Source organism: Gopherus evgoodei, chromosome 2, assembly GCF_007399415.2.
Source record: "Gopherus evgoodei ecotype Sinaloan lineage chromosome 2, rGopEvg1_v1.p, whole genome shotgun sequence".
Lineage (NCBI taxonomy): Eukaryota > Metazoa > Chordata > Testudines > Testudinidae > Gopherus > Gopherus evgoodei.
Window position 1 is genome coordinate 93,189,422 of NC_044323.1, and position 13,274 is coordinate 93,202,695.

A 13,274-nucleotide genomic window follows, 5' to 3' on the forward strand; every position below is an offset into this window, starting at 1 on the left:
GGTCCCAGGTCGGGGCTGGGCGGCGCACCTGAGGGTGCAAGCGCTCCAAGCCCTTGAGGGACCTCGAACCCATAGAGCGTGAGAACACTGAACGTCCATCTCAGCCTGCTGGAAGGTAGAGATGGCTGCTGAGTGTATCCTCAGCGCTGATACCGCCAGGTCCTGCCGCTGAAGGCCAGAGGCAGGCCAAACAGAGGGGATCGAGACCTCAGCAGGAGCAAGATCGAGCGTATTGCAGCTGTAAAAGAAACGCTTCCACCTGGCCCGGTACGTTGACCAGGTGGAAGGCTGCCTGTCACCCCGACTCAGGTACGCAGCAGCCACCGTGAGGCGAAGAGGCTGCAGGTCCGAGTGACGAAGCCTGTCGTTGCCCTGAGTGATGAGGTCTGGGCTGACAGGCCGAGTAACGTGGTATGTCAGCGCTGCCTGGACCATTCTGGAGTGATCATGATGATGCACGCTCTGCCCCTGCGGAGTTTGAGCAGGACCTAATGAACCAGTGGGAACAGTGGGAAGGCATAATGCAGTTGGCCTTTCCACGGCATCAGGAATGCGTCCAAGATCGATTCCGAGGAGAGATCTTGGAAGGAGCAGAACACCTGGCATTTCCTGCTCTCGCGGTGAGCGAACAGGTCTGTGTGAGGAAACATCTCCACTTCCGGAAAGCGGGACGCCTCACATGGGGCAGAGTGATCACTCGTAAGGCAGGAAAGACCTGCTGAGGCAAAGAGTTAGGACGTTCCAAACGCCTAGGAGAAAGGACGTCGCCAGCTCCATCGAGTGGGCCATGCCAAAGACCCGGAAATGGATGGCCTCCTGACAAAAAAGGGGGGGGGACTATGTCCCCCCTGAATACTTATGAAGCACCTGGTCGTTGTGTTGGCTGTAAACACCGAGATACAACGGCCTCGCAGCTGCCGCTGGAACCCCTGGCATGCCAGGCGGACTACTCTCAATTTTTGGGGCATTGAGGAGGAATGCCAGCTCCCTAGAAGACCAAAGGCCTTAAGCTCAGAGGTGACTATGAACACTCGAGCAGAGAGATGAGGCGTCCGCCGTCAGGGGCAGTGAGCCGGACTTGGAGAGGACGGAGGCGGAGCTTGGCGTGTTTGGTTACAAACTTGCGGGCAACCATGGACCCAGGAGACTGAGACAAGAACGAGCTGAGGTCGTTGGGAAAGCCTTCAGACCTCAGATGATTGTTGCCATCGCCTAAAATCTCAGTTGCGATAAGCAGGCTCCGGCTAGGTAGGAGACCAGGATAGCCCCTAGGGAGCCCAACCTCTGCGTGGGGACCAGAGTGGATTGCTCTATAATAAACAGCAGGCCTTGACCTGTGAATAAGACCGTGGCGATGCCCACGCGCTGAGTGGTTTGTGTCTCAGAGTCTCCGTGGATAAGCGAATCGTCCAGATACGGAAAAAACGCATATCCGACATCAGCGACGGTAGGCGGCGACTATGGCCGTAAACCGGGAGTATTGACAGTCGGCTATAGAGCGGAGGCATCTCCCGTGCGGAGGGAAGATGGCATTGCGAAAGTACGCGTGCTTCATATCCAGGGCGGCACAGTAGCCCCCAGGAGGCAAGGATGGAATAATGATTCCCAGGGATACCATGCAGAACTCCAACCTTATCCTAACCCGGTTGAGTCCGTGCAGGACCAAGAAGGTCTGAGACCTGTGTTCGAGTGGGGGACTAGGGCATAACGGGGGTAAAACCCCTTACCCCTTTCGTCCGCTGAAGTGGGACAGGGCTGGAGCAAATTAAAGGTGGTACCTATGCTCCATCGTGCGCAGGACCCAGCGATCTGAAAGTAACTGGGGCCATGCCAGGAGAAAGCGGGATCGGGATCCCGTCCTGCGACTGGTACACCGCCCTCAGGTGAACCTTGGAAGGTCCGTCTTTGGTCCCAGTGGTAATTGCGAGGGACCTTGACTTTGGCTCTTCAGGGGTCCTGACGTTCGTCTGCGACCACCTTGGCCCTGCCGTTTGCCAGAGTTCTGCCTCTGGCTAGGCACAGAGTATGGCGGCTGGGGCCAGAAAGGCCTGCGTTTTGTCGCTGGCGTATACATGCTGAGACGCATTAGGACCCTATTGCCCACCAGATTTCGCAGTCTGGGGCTGTCTCTGCCGCGAAGATGCCTTTACCAACAAAGGGTAAATCCTGAATGGCATACCGCAGCTCCGGCCGGAGGTTTAAAACCTGAAGCCATGAAATGCACCTCACGGCGACACTCAAGGCCAGAGTGCCGGCCGCAGAGTCTGCTGCGTCCAACGAGGCCTGGAGGGACGCTCTGGGAACCTTCTTTCCCCCCGTCCTCCAAGACGGCAGCGAACTCCAGGTGGAAGTTTTGAGGGAGAAACTCCTTCACTCAGGTGCTATAATTATCGCAGCTAAGCAAGGCTTGTTGCTTTGCTACCCCGAGCTGCAGGGCCCCTGCAGAGTACACCTGGCGGCCAAGCCTGTTCATTCGCCAAGCCTCTTTCTGCTTCGGGGCTGGCGCCCGCTGGCCATCATATCAGGATCGTGGTCCTGAGCATAAAATCTGCGCATATGGGATGACACGGATGCGTGTCCGGACGGCCATGGAGGTACTAAAAGAAGGCACAGGCAGAGTCTCTGACTCACTCGGACCTTGCCCAACTCGGCACCGGGGACCGGCATCGGGAGGCGTATCGGTACCTGGAACGAGATCCAGACCCGCAACCAGAACGGTGTCGGGAGGTCGACCGAGATCTCGAGGCTCGGAGAAGGGCTACAGGAGTCAAGGTACCTGCCCCGGTGCCAGAGGTCGGAACGGTGCCGATAGCGGGTCGGCGAACGGGATACCGACCGGTGCAGCGAGTGTGACCAGTACCGAGGAAAACAGCACCGGGACTGCCAGTGGTGTCCGGCGTGCCGACAGGACTTGGAGTGTCTGCGGGACCGTGATCATGAACGGTGCCGCTCTGCTGTGCTGACAGGGGACAGTCCCCTGAAGAGACTGTATTACCCGTACCGGCGGTGCCCGGGACAGGCAGCACTGACTCTGTCATGGCACTGAGAGCCCTCGCCGTTGGTAACATCTCCGGCGTGAAGGGAACAGCAGGCTCAACCACAGTGCGTACTGGGGAGCTGTCAGGCACCGGATTCGACGGCCCTCGTGGGACCGGGATCCACGGTACCGAGGTCATCAGAGCTTCGGTAGGTGTCGGTGCCGGGCGAACCGAGTTAGATAAGCTGTCTGGCTGCGGTGCCGTCAGCACTGAAGCAGCGGGAGTAATACGCTCAACCACGGCGCATGCCGGGGAGCCGTCGGGCACCGGATTCGATAGCCCTTGTGGGACTGGAATCGACGGTGCCGATGTTGTCGGTGCCTCAGAGGCGTCGGTGCCGGGCAATCCGACTTAGACTAGCCCTCTGGCTGCGGTGCCGTTGGCATGGAAGCAGCCGGAGCAGGAGCTCAACCACGGCGCGTGCCGGGGAGCCGTCAGGCACCGGATTCTACGGCCCTTGCGGGACCGGGATCGACGGTGCCGACATCATCGGTGCCGCAGCAGGTGTCGGTGCCGGGCGATCCGACTTAGACTAGCCCTCTGGCTGCGGTGCCGTTGGCACGGAAGCAGCAGGAGCAGTAGCTCAACCACGGCGCGTGCCGGGGAGCCGTCAGGCACCGGATTCTACGGCCCTTGTGGGACCGGGATCGACGGTGCCGACGTCATTGGTGCCGCAGCAGGTGCCGGTGCCGGGCGATCCGACTTAGACGAGCCCTCTGGCTGCGGTGCCGCTGGCACGGAAGCAGCAGGAGCAATACGCTCAACCACGGCGCGTGCCGGGGAGCCGTCAGGCACCGGATTCTACGGCCCTTGTGGGACCGGGATCGACGGTGACGACGTCATCGGTGCCGTAGCAGGTGTCGGCGCCGGGCGATCCGACTTAGACGAGCTCTCTGGCTGCGGTGCCGCTGGCACGGAAGCAGCAGGAGCAGTAGCTCAACCACGGCGCGCGCCGGGGAGCCGTCAGGCACCGGATTCTACGGCCCTCGTGGGACCGGGATCGACGGTGCCGACGTCGTCGGTGCCGGGCGAGCCATCTTAGACGAGCTCTCTAGCTGTGGTGCAGTTGGCACAGAAGCAGCAGGAGCAGTAAGCTCTACCACGGCGCGAGCCGGGGAGCTGCCAGGCACCGGATTCCGTGGTCCTGGGGGACTGGAATCGACGGAGCCGAAGTCATCGGTGCCTCTGCAGGTGTCGGTGCCGGGTAACGCAACTTAGGCGAGCTCTCTGGCTGCGATGCAGGTGGCACGGAAGCAGCGGGAGCAGGGGGCTCAACCACGGCGCGTGCCGGGGAGCCGCCAGGCACCAGCAGGAATCGTAGGCTCTCTCGACCTCGGAAGAAGGGAGCGGTGCCGAGTCGACATCGGTGCCGGCGACGGTCGGTGCCGAAAGGCCTTGGTAGTTACGGCGGGGTCCGGTGCCGAGGAGGCGCTTCTGCCCGCCGCTTGAACATCGCTCGGCGCCCAAGGTGGAGGGGTAAGTGAAAGTCCCGCACCTTTTTGTTCTCGGCTTAAAAGCCTTGCAAATGGGGCACTTATCTGTCAAGTGTGATTCCCTGAGGCACTTCAAACAGGAGTCATGTAGATCTCTCTTCGGCCGCGGCTTCTGGCAGGCCGGGCCCCTTTTAAAACCCGGTGAGCCATGCATGGCTCCGGCACTGGGCTCATGGAAGGGGCTACTTCCTGAACCCCGCTAACTAAACTAACCATGTTAGCAAAGAAAACACGTATAACCATACAAATATATATATAAAAGGGTTATAACTGCATAATTATATATGAGAAAACGAGTAGCTAGGGAAGTGGAGGTCAGCTAAGCCGCGCTCCACTGTTCCAACGACCGACACGGGCGGTAAGAAGGAACTGAGGAGCGGGTGGGCCGGCAGGAGTATATATGGAGCGCCATGGTGGCGCCACTCTAGGGGGCGACCTGCCGGCCCACTGAGTTGCTAGGGTAAAAGTTTTCCGACGAATGTGCACGCGCGGCGCGTACACCTAACTGGAATGGATATGAGCAATCACTCGAAGAAGAACTATAGTAATCAGGGAAATTTTATCCACTCCCTTAATCCTCTACTCTATGGTAGTACTAATATAGGTTGAATAGATGCAGCGAAATGTAGTCACAATGATACAGAAATGCAGATGAGGTGTAGCATTCTCTTACTAGCATCTCATAAAATCAAATATTCTACACTTATTTAACACAATTACCTTATTCCTTCCAATGGTCACCAGAAAAGAGCAAGATCCATAGAGGGATAAGAAGGGCCTGGATAGGCTAAAGCCAAGAATTTAGGAAGCACCACAGAGCTCAAGGAGGAGCATGAATGCTGTAGAAACTCTTTTCTTTTAGGAATGTGCATTATTAAAATTCAGAAATGATCTTTTTCTTTACATTAAAATGAATGAACAAAAAATGGTCAAAGAAGGGTCATTTAACTACATATTGTTTGAAGCATGCAGTGACCTGCTACGGCTTTTCCACATTTAACTTCTAGAATCCTATGATTCTAATGTCATTGAGTAAAATTAAATTCATACCATGGCAGCTTTCTGCCAAATAAGAGAGAAAATCCTTTTAATTAGAGCTTCAGTGTTTCAGTTTGTCCACCTCCTCAGACTCAGATGCTGTTCTGCTGTATTTATATCTTTGAAAATAGCTACCAGTGTAATCTGTTCTGATAAAGATATCAGCCGTCTTATCAAAAATGTATCCATAATTAAAGAGCAGCAATTGATGCAGGCTATGTAATTCTGCTCAGAATTTCAAATGTCTGTTTCTGTCTACCACATCAACTAACAGTATTTCTGGACTACAGAAACGCCTCTAAATATGACTAATTATTAATTATTTATTGCTACTACTGTAGTACCTAGGAACCTCAGTCATGGACCAAAATCCCACTGTGCTAGGCACTGTGCAAACACAGAACAAAAAGACAGTCCCTTCTCCAAATATACTAAGTCACTGTATACATTCTCTCTGTTAATATGGTTAGAAAGTGCTGACTCATCTCCTTTGTATAAGTCCCTATACTAAAAGATAGTATAATTGTTTGTTGTTGTTATTATTTATTTGTTGAACTCCAACAATGTGTCAGCACAGTAAAATACATAAAATGAAGTTCTTCAAGGCAGGGCCTGTCTAACAATTCAAGAACAGTTGTTATACTATTCAGTAAGTGCAATTGTGAAAAAGTAGCAGAATTTCCATATATGCCTCAAATGTCAGCGTTACAAGATAATATTATCATTTTACAGTGAAGGCAGTGACCAGCTCAAGAACTATACACTGATCTATTATTTGCTTTGCAGTGAACACCCTCAACTCGTACTTGTGTGGGCTGGAATGTTGCAGTTTCAACTAATGCAAATTTTGACATTAGGTTGAAGAATGTTCAGCAGTTTCCTCATCACTGATGTGACTGGACAATCTTCCGATGCTTTTTCTAGGAGCTCATCTAAATCTTTCGGCACAGCTATAAGCATAGGGCAACACAGAGCACTACAGCCCTTGGAGGAGTACCAAGGCACAGGTGTCTCTGAAGTACAATTCCTCTGGTACTCCCTGTTCTCTGCGGATGGAGGAGAATAGTGCATCGGGTGGGGGGAAGGAGGGGGAGATGAAGGGAGGGGATTACTCCTGACTGACTACACCTTGTGCTCAGTTGCTCACTTTTGGATGAGCAGTCCCTGTTCCCCACCCACACCCAGAACAGGCTCCACATAAGTGCTATATGGCCACACTAGGGGAAAAGGGATTATTCCCCTTTATTGCCTGTGTGGCCATGCAGAACCCAGGCACAATTTAGTACAGTGTAAATATGGGGTGTTGTTACCTTCATGAAATAATATGGTTTATTGTTTGCATAATCTTAGCATAGTACATTTACAGCAATTCCTCATTACATATTCAATATCAGTGCCCCTTTGTGTAACATTTTTAACAAGAGCTGCTATATGTCTGCCTTGGCAAAATAGATCATTTTGTGCTAAATATTATTCCCAACAAGGACGCCATTTGATGCTAGTTGTGATTATGTTACTTTTCTTGAGATGATCACTGGGAAGGTAATGATCCACCCAAACTGATTTCATGCATCATATTAGTAATAAATTGAGTTCAAGAGATTTTCAAATTTAGACAACAAGCAATGTTATGAGAAACATTCGAACAGACCAGCATTACTGATAAAGCGAATCAAGAACTTTCACATAAAGTTAAAGTAAATTCGGTACAAACGGTAGTCTTCGTCAAATAATGAAGTAAATAAAGGCTGTTAAGGGGCAAAACATTAAAAAATAAATAGAGATGAAGAGGAGGATTGTTGTCATCAGCACAGACATCAAAGCACCGTGAAAATAATCAGCCTACATCGATGAAAAATGATCTGGCTAACAAGCAGCCACATCATAATTCTTTCACTAAATATATGGCTGGTAATGTTAGGTGTCTGAGTAATTATGACACAATACTAGCACCAGGCAGTGCCAAAAAAAAAAAAAAGGAATTCATATTCCTTCCAACTGTAAAATAGTTTGTTCTGATCTAGATACCAAGGAACATCACATGCCTGTTATATGACTTTTTTGAACAATGCCTTGCACAATTAGACAAACAATAAATGGTAAACAACAACTCGAGCCATTCTTTTTACTCCCATATTGTGATCCTCATCAACAAGAATTTCCTAGAATATCCATGTCCTCTGAAACTTTGTTATGACTTGCAGCAACTGCAATAAGAAATCCTTTGAGCACTGTTGCTAGCTGGTCCATGTTAAAGCATCTTGGGGATGGGGCCATATAAAGAATCAGGAAAACATTATCATCTCTCTAACAGCCTCCTCCTTTTGCTATCCCCAGAGAATCAGACTCCAAATATCTTCAAAGGTTTTATAGAAGAGGCAATTACAAAAGAGAAACCTATCTGCAGGGAGTAACTGTGTTCAATGGGTTGGATTTACATGTCCACTAGGATTTAAACAACTCGGCTTTATCCCTGATGTTTGGCTGATGTGCAGGGAACTTCTGTGGAGAGCATAGAAAACAACTCAGGTCCAGGTTTGATCCCAAAAGAAGAAATTATTTTTTCTTTGGTAGATGAAAGGTAATATATCATGGACCCAACAGTCAGAAAGGTGTGATAAACCTCAATGCAAAGACTTAGAGCCTGAGTCAGACTGACCAGGAATGAGAGGAAATGATCCACTGCTTGAGCAGAAATGTCTTCAAGCATTATGGCTGAAGAGGTCAAGTGCAGCATTCACGACTGGTAGCATGAACACCAGTGGCCTCTATTGGGGCATAATATTTTCTGGACACTATCAGTTGTGAAGTGAACAACAGAATGCAAGCTCTGGTTTTTGCTTGTTCTGCATGCTCAAATGGGACATGAAAAATATATCACTTATCTGCATAAGGAATAGCATGCAAAAAGTGTGTGCAAGGCTTCACGCATGTAAAGAGGGGCCACACATTTTGAAACTCAGAGCTTAGATCACAGTGCCAATGCAAGATACCAAATCAGAAATGAGGAACCATGATGAGAAAAATGATCTCTCTCACTTGACCTTTTCTGTTGGGCAAGCCACACAACTATACTCTGATTCCCAATTCTGTATTTAAAATTAATTCAAAACAGCCAATTTGTTTTGACATCTTTTTACAAAAACTGTTAAAAAATAAATACAAATATTAAGCCTCATAAAAAGTTACCTTTGATGGCAGCTAAATATCCGCGCAGCTCTCTCTGGAGCCTGGAACCTTCCGCCTGAAAAAAAGAAAGACATGAAAATAGAGGTTGTATATCTAGAATGTAGCTGAGCAAAATCCACATACCTCCAGAATGGGCATTTTCCACCAGTGTCTCATGTGCTTTAAAATACATCCATATAACAGTTATTTAAAATAACTGAAAGTGCCTCTAAAGCTTAATTAGCAATAAAAACCAATTTCAGAAAATATCCATCAGATCATGCCACATTATGACTTATTCTAAACATTACATACACCCTCTTTGTGCATGTGTGTATATGTACACACACAGATAAACACACGCAGACGTTGGCTCATATAAATCTTATGCACCACTTAAACTATCATTTGAGGTCTTAGTTGGGGGAATAGTCCTTGTGCTGGCCCTCCACACAGAGAAGAATTCCAATTAGCAAGAGGGTCATGTATTTCAAAGCCAAGGTCTGGTCGACATGTATGATATCCTATCTTTTCCCTAACAATGATGAACATGTAATTAATTAAAATCCAGAATCTACCTGCTATTGAAGTCAATGGAACTACGCCAGTTTATATAGCTGAAGATCTGGCCCCAATTGTAAATCTCATAATAGTTTGGTAAAGGGATTTCAAAAATAATTTAGAAGTTTTTTTACTGGCTATTGTAAAAAATAAAGTCATTTTACCCTTTACATTATTTCTAAAGGTCTTTTCAATCCTTATTGCACTATTGGCAATTTTTCAGAAAATTGCTGCCGTAATGGCACTAAATAACCACTGAAATGTTAGTGGAAACTTAATATTGTTCCAAAAGGATAAAGCACTCTAAATAAAAATACTTTGGCAATACAATCCTACAGTCTGCTCTGAAATCTTAACTGTTTCCTTTGCAAGTACATCAAGGGAATCTTTCTTTATCTATTAATATCCTTTGAGAATCCCAAAGATCATATGTAAGAATACTGATTGGTGTACTTTAGCTGTGATTGTAACACAGTTCATGCTTCATACTTCAGAGGAGTATATACAAAAAAGAAAATCTGTCATATTTTAGTGTCCTTAAGCATACTTCAGATCCAAAAAGCTGTTCTTTAGGATACTTTTCATATTCTGCAGAATTAGGAACACCTTTGATGTATATTACTGCCAATATCCTTTAAATAGCTCTTTTGAAGCTATCTTTTAAGAATATTAGCTTGCTGTCATATTTTCTCAAGTATGTCCGAGCTCTGCCTAACTGAAGCATCAGTTGTGTGTTCTGAGCTTTAATCATGTTTTTATTACGAAAGTTAGGCGCCACTTTTGGGAGCTATCTGAACGTTCTGGGGGGTGGGGGGTGGATCTCAGCTGGTGTACACTAAAATCAGTGGAGCAATGACACTTCACACCCATTGAGGATCTGCCCTTAGGTGCCTAAAGTGCGCATAAATGGCTGGGATGAGTATCTCTTGTGATTTTGTCAGATTAGATAAATACACAATTTAAATGGTTTAATACAAATTATCCTCACTGAAAAAGGTACTTTTGAAATGAATGTACTGTTGGAGTGTGAGCTATGTAGATTAAAGTTGTTTGTTTTCTGCAGAATTGGGCATTATGAGTGGCTGCAAAAGCACAATTTTCTATGCTGCCTGTAGACTGAAACTGGTGGGGAAGTTGTCATCACAGTATCAAGGAGGAGTAGGAGCTATGGGCCACTCTACTTACCTGACCCAGGGAGAGGAGAGGAGTTTCTCCTCTGCTTTTAGCAGAGAAAGAGGAGCTGTGCGCTCCCTCTGATTTCACCACACCACCAACCTGTCTGGTGAGAGGAGAATTCAGTTCCCATTCATAATTTCTTTACTGAGACAGTTAACATGGGTTCTAGTCCAATTGTAACAGTGAGATTTTAGATGTAGACACACTTCTACTATGAACCAGATTAAATCCCCCATCTCGTATCGCAAACAGACGGTTAGATTGTAAAGACTTTCAGTCGTTCATTAACTTGATGGATTTTACTCAGTGAGAAACAACTGGAAGGTTCCATAGCCTGTTACCAATCCTCTGAGCTATCCAGGTCCCATTTTAAGTACAATGTCTATGTACTGTTCAGAGGTAAACAACAGAATTGTATATGATATACTACCACAGTAGTAGAATAACAAGTACGCAACAAAAGATGCGGTAGTGACACAAGTTATTCAGGAAATAGTTTCCAATTCCACATACTATTTTAGGATAATATCACAAAAACTATGTAATATTTTATGACCAGTCAGTAAAGGTCATGAGTTGCCAGTGACCACTAGACATACAGACATATGAAAAAAGGTCATATTTGATCATATCGACTGTTAGCATTATCCTTCTGTATGAACAGTCAGAACTTAAAAGGTGCAGCTCTCTCAATCTATGCTATTTTAGGGCTCAAGTCACTGACGTATCTAAGCAACAAAGAACTCCACCAGCAAATATTCTATGAGACACAGCCAGTTCCAACTTTCATTAACACCAGTAGCAAAAGGCCCACAGACTTCAATGACAGGAGAATTAGGCCTTACTAGACAAAAAAGCAAATTTGCTTCAGAAATCCTCTGCCCTGTCAATTTTACAGTGTAGCTGTTGGTGAAGATATTTGATCAGCTAACAAACTGTTTTTTCACATAGTGAAATCAATGCACTCCTCTCTTGTCCCCACTATCATGCACCCTCTGTACTGTGAGCAATAAGAACAAAGAGAAATGCTTTGGCATCTTGTTTTTCAATTTTAACCACATCTCATATTTTTCCCCTCTGTTCTTTGAATGTTCCCATAGTCTTGTCTTTCAATTTTAAAGGGTTTTCTTTTCTATTCTTCCAGGTTACGCTTATGGTGCTAGAAGCCCTGGAACACTTCAACAACACCTCACATCAGACATGAAACTGAAATTTAAACCATGCATTTAAGGATGAAGTCTAGTGAAAGAAAAATACAACTATAGCAAAAGAAAAAAAACCCACTAAATTTACTGCTGTAATGAATGTGCTATGACGGATATATGCAAAGGATTCCCCTTCCTTTCTGAGCCATCACACTAAAGCATTCGCTAGTTCTGAAATCATTGTTGCATGAATTTGCATTAAGACAATCAGTCTATCAACTTTGTTAATTGAGATGTAGCTTCCAGAAGGAAAATAACTGGCATGTACCAGTCTGCTGCTGTATTCATCTGTAAAGAGTGCACCCAAAAGAGACTTTAAAAACAAATCATGTCTTATTTATTTGCAGACACTGATATCTATTTTACCATCATTGTATACAATAAAAACATGACAGCAAACAGAATATTAGTTTTATAATACATAAAAACAGACGAAGAAAAAAAACTCAAAAAGGATAGCAGAATCCTCACAATCCAGTAGTTTGATGTCAATCAGAATATTACCATTAGGCCACACATTGTCAAAGTTAATATATATGTTCAGCATAATCTCATAGGCGATCTCATTAGATTGCACATACTAGTGATATGGGATGCTCCACATCCAAAATAATACCATTTGACCTATCTCTTACTAAAAAAACAACACAAAACTCTACTGTGATGTCCAAAACAGTAACTTACAATGGTGTTTTGGACAATTATTGTATACAAATCCTTGGTCTTGGGGTCACACATCACTCTCTTCTTCTCTTTTATTCACCAACCCTGGTGTCCTATTTTATAATCAGCAATATCCTGTGGTCAACAAAGGCACGAGCACCTTGGGGCAGGGGTCAAGCACAGACAACATGTTGAGGGAGGCCAGGAAAATCCTTGACTATTATGGAACCCCTAACCCTCCATAGAAATGGGGCTCCATGGTCCCTTAAACCAGTAATGAGCCCTTTAAATGAAAAATATAAATATGGTACAGTAGGTAGGCATATTTTGAATCACAAATTAAAACACTAAGGGGCAAATTCAGTCACATGAGCGACAAAATTGGTGTAAGACTCTGGAAACTTTTCTAGATGTGGAGGAAGAAAATTAGAAATGGAGCTGCAACTGGAAGGTTCTGCCATCAGACACATTAGAAATGTCTCTTCCCCTCCCCCCTTTTAGTATGTGAATGTCACTGCTTCGTGAATTTAGGAAAATTCCTTAGTATCAGCTTACGGAACTGTTACAAAGCATCATTGTTTCACACTTTCTTTGAACAAGAAAGATAGGGACATGATTTTCTTAATCATTTCATTTACAAGATGCAGCTACAATGCAATTTATGCAGCAAGGCTGAAAGTATCACGTATTTGATATCTGAAAGAAATAAATCATCTGAACTTAATGAAAGTCAAGAGCATCGTCTACCACCTGATTGCCACAGGTGCAGATTCCTTGTTAAACTGTGAGGCAGAATTACAAAAGGGTTAATCAATTATCTAAGCCTAACAGAACATTGTCATTTTATAACTAAATATGTCTGGTACAACAGTTCAAATTAAGGCATTTCCTTTGTCAGTCAGCTGACATGCTTTATTGAAATATGCAGTTAC

General features: G+C 46.0%; 1 protein-coding gene across 2 annotated transcripts in view; it reads right to left on the reverse strand.

The window, feature by feature from the left end:
* Positions 1–13,274, reverse strand: part of AMPH (amphiphysin) — a 212,222-nt gene that overhangs the window by 99,717 nt on the left and 99,231 nt on the right. For both annotated transcript variants that reach the window (XM_030551375.1, XM_030551374.1), the window contains exon 3: positions 8,759–8,813. In XM_030551375.1, coding sequence (XP_030407235.1) covers positions 8,759–8,813 — 55 coding nt within the window. The remainder of the gene's footprint in view (positions 1–8,758; positions 8,814–13,274) is intronic.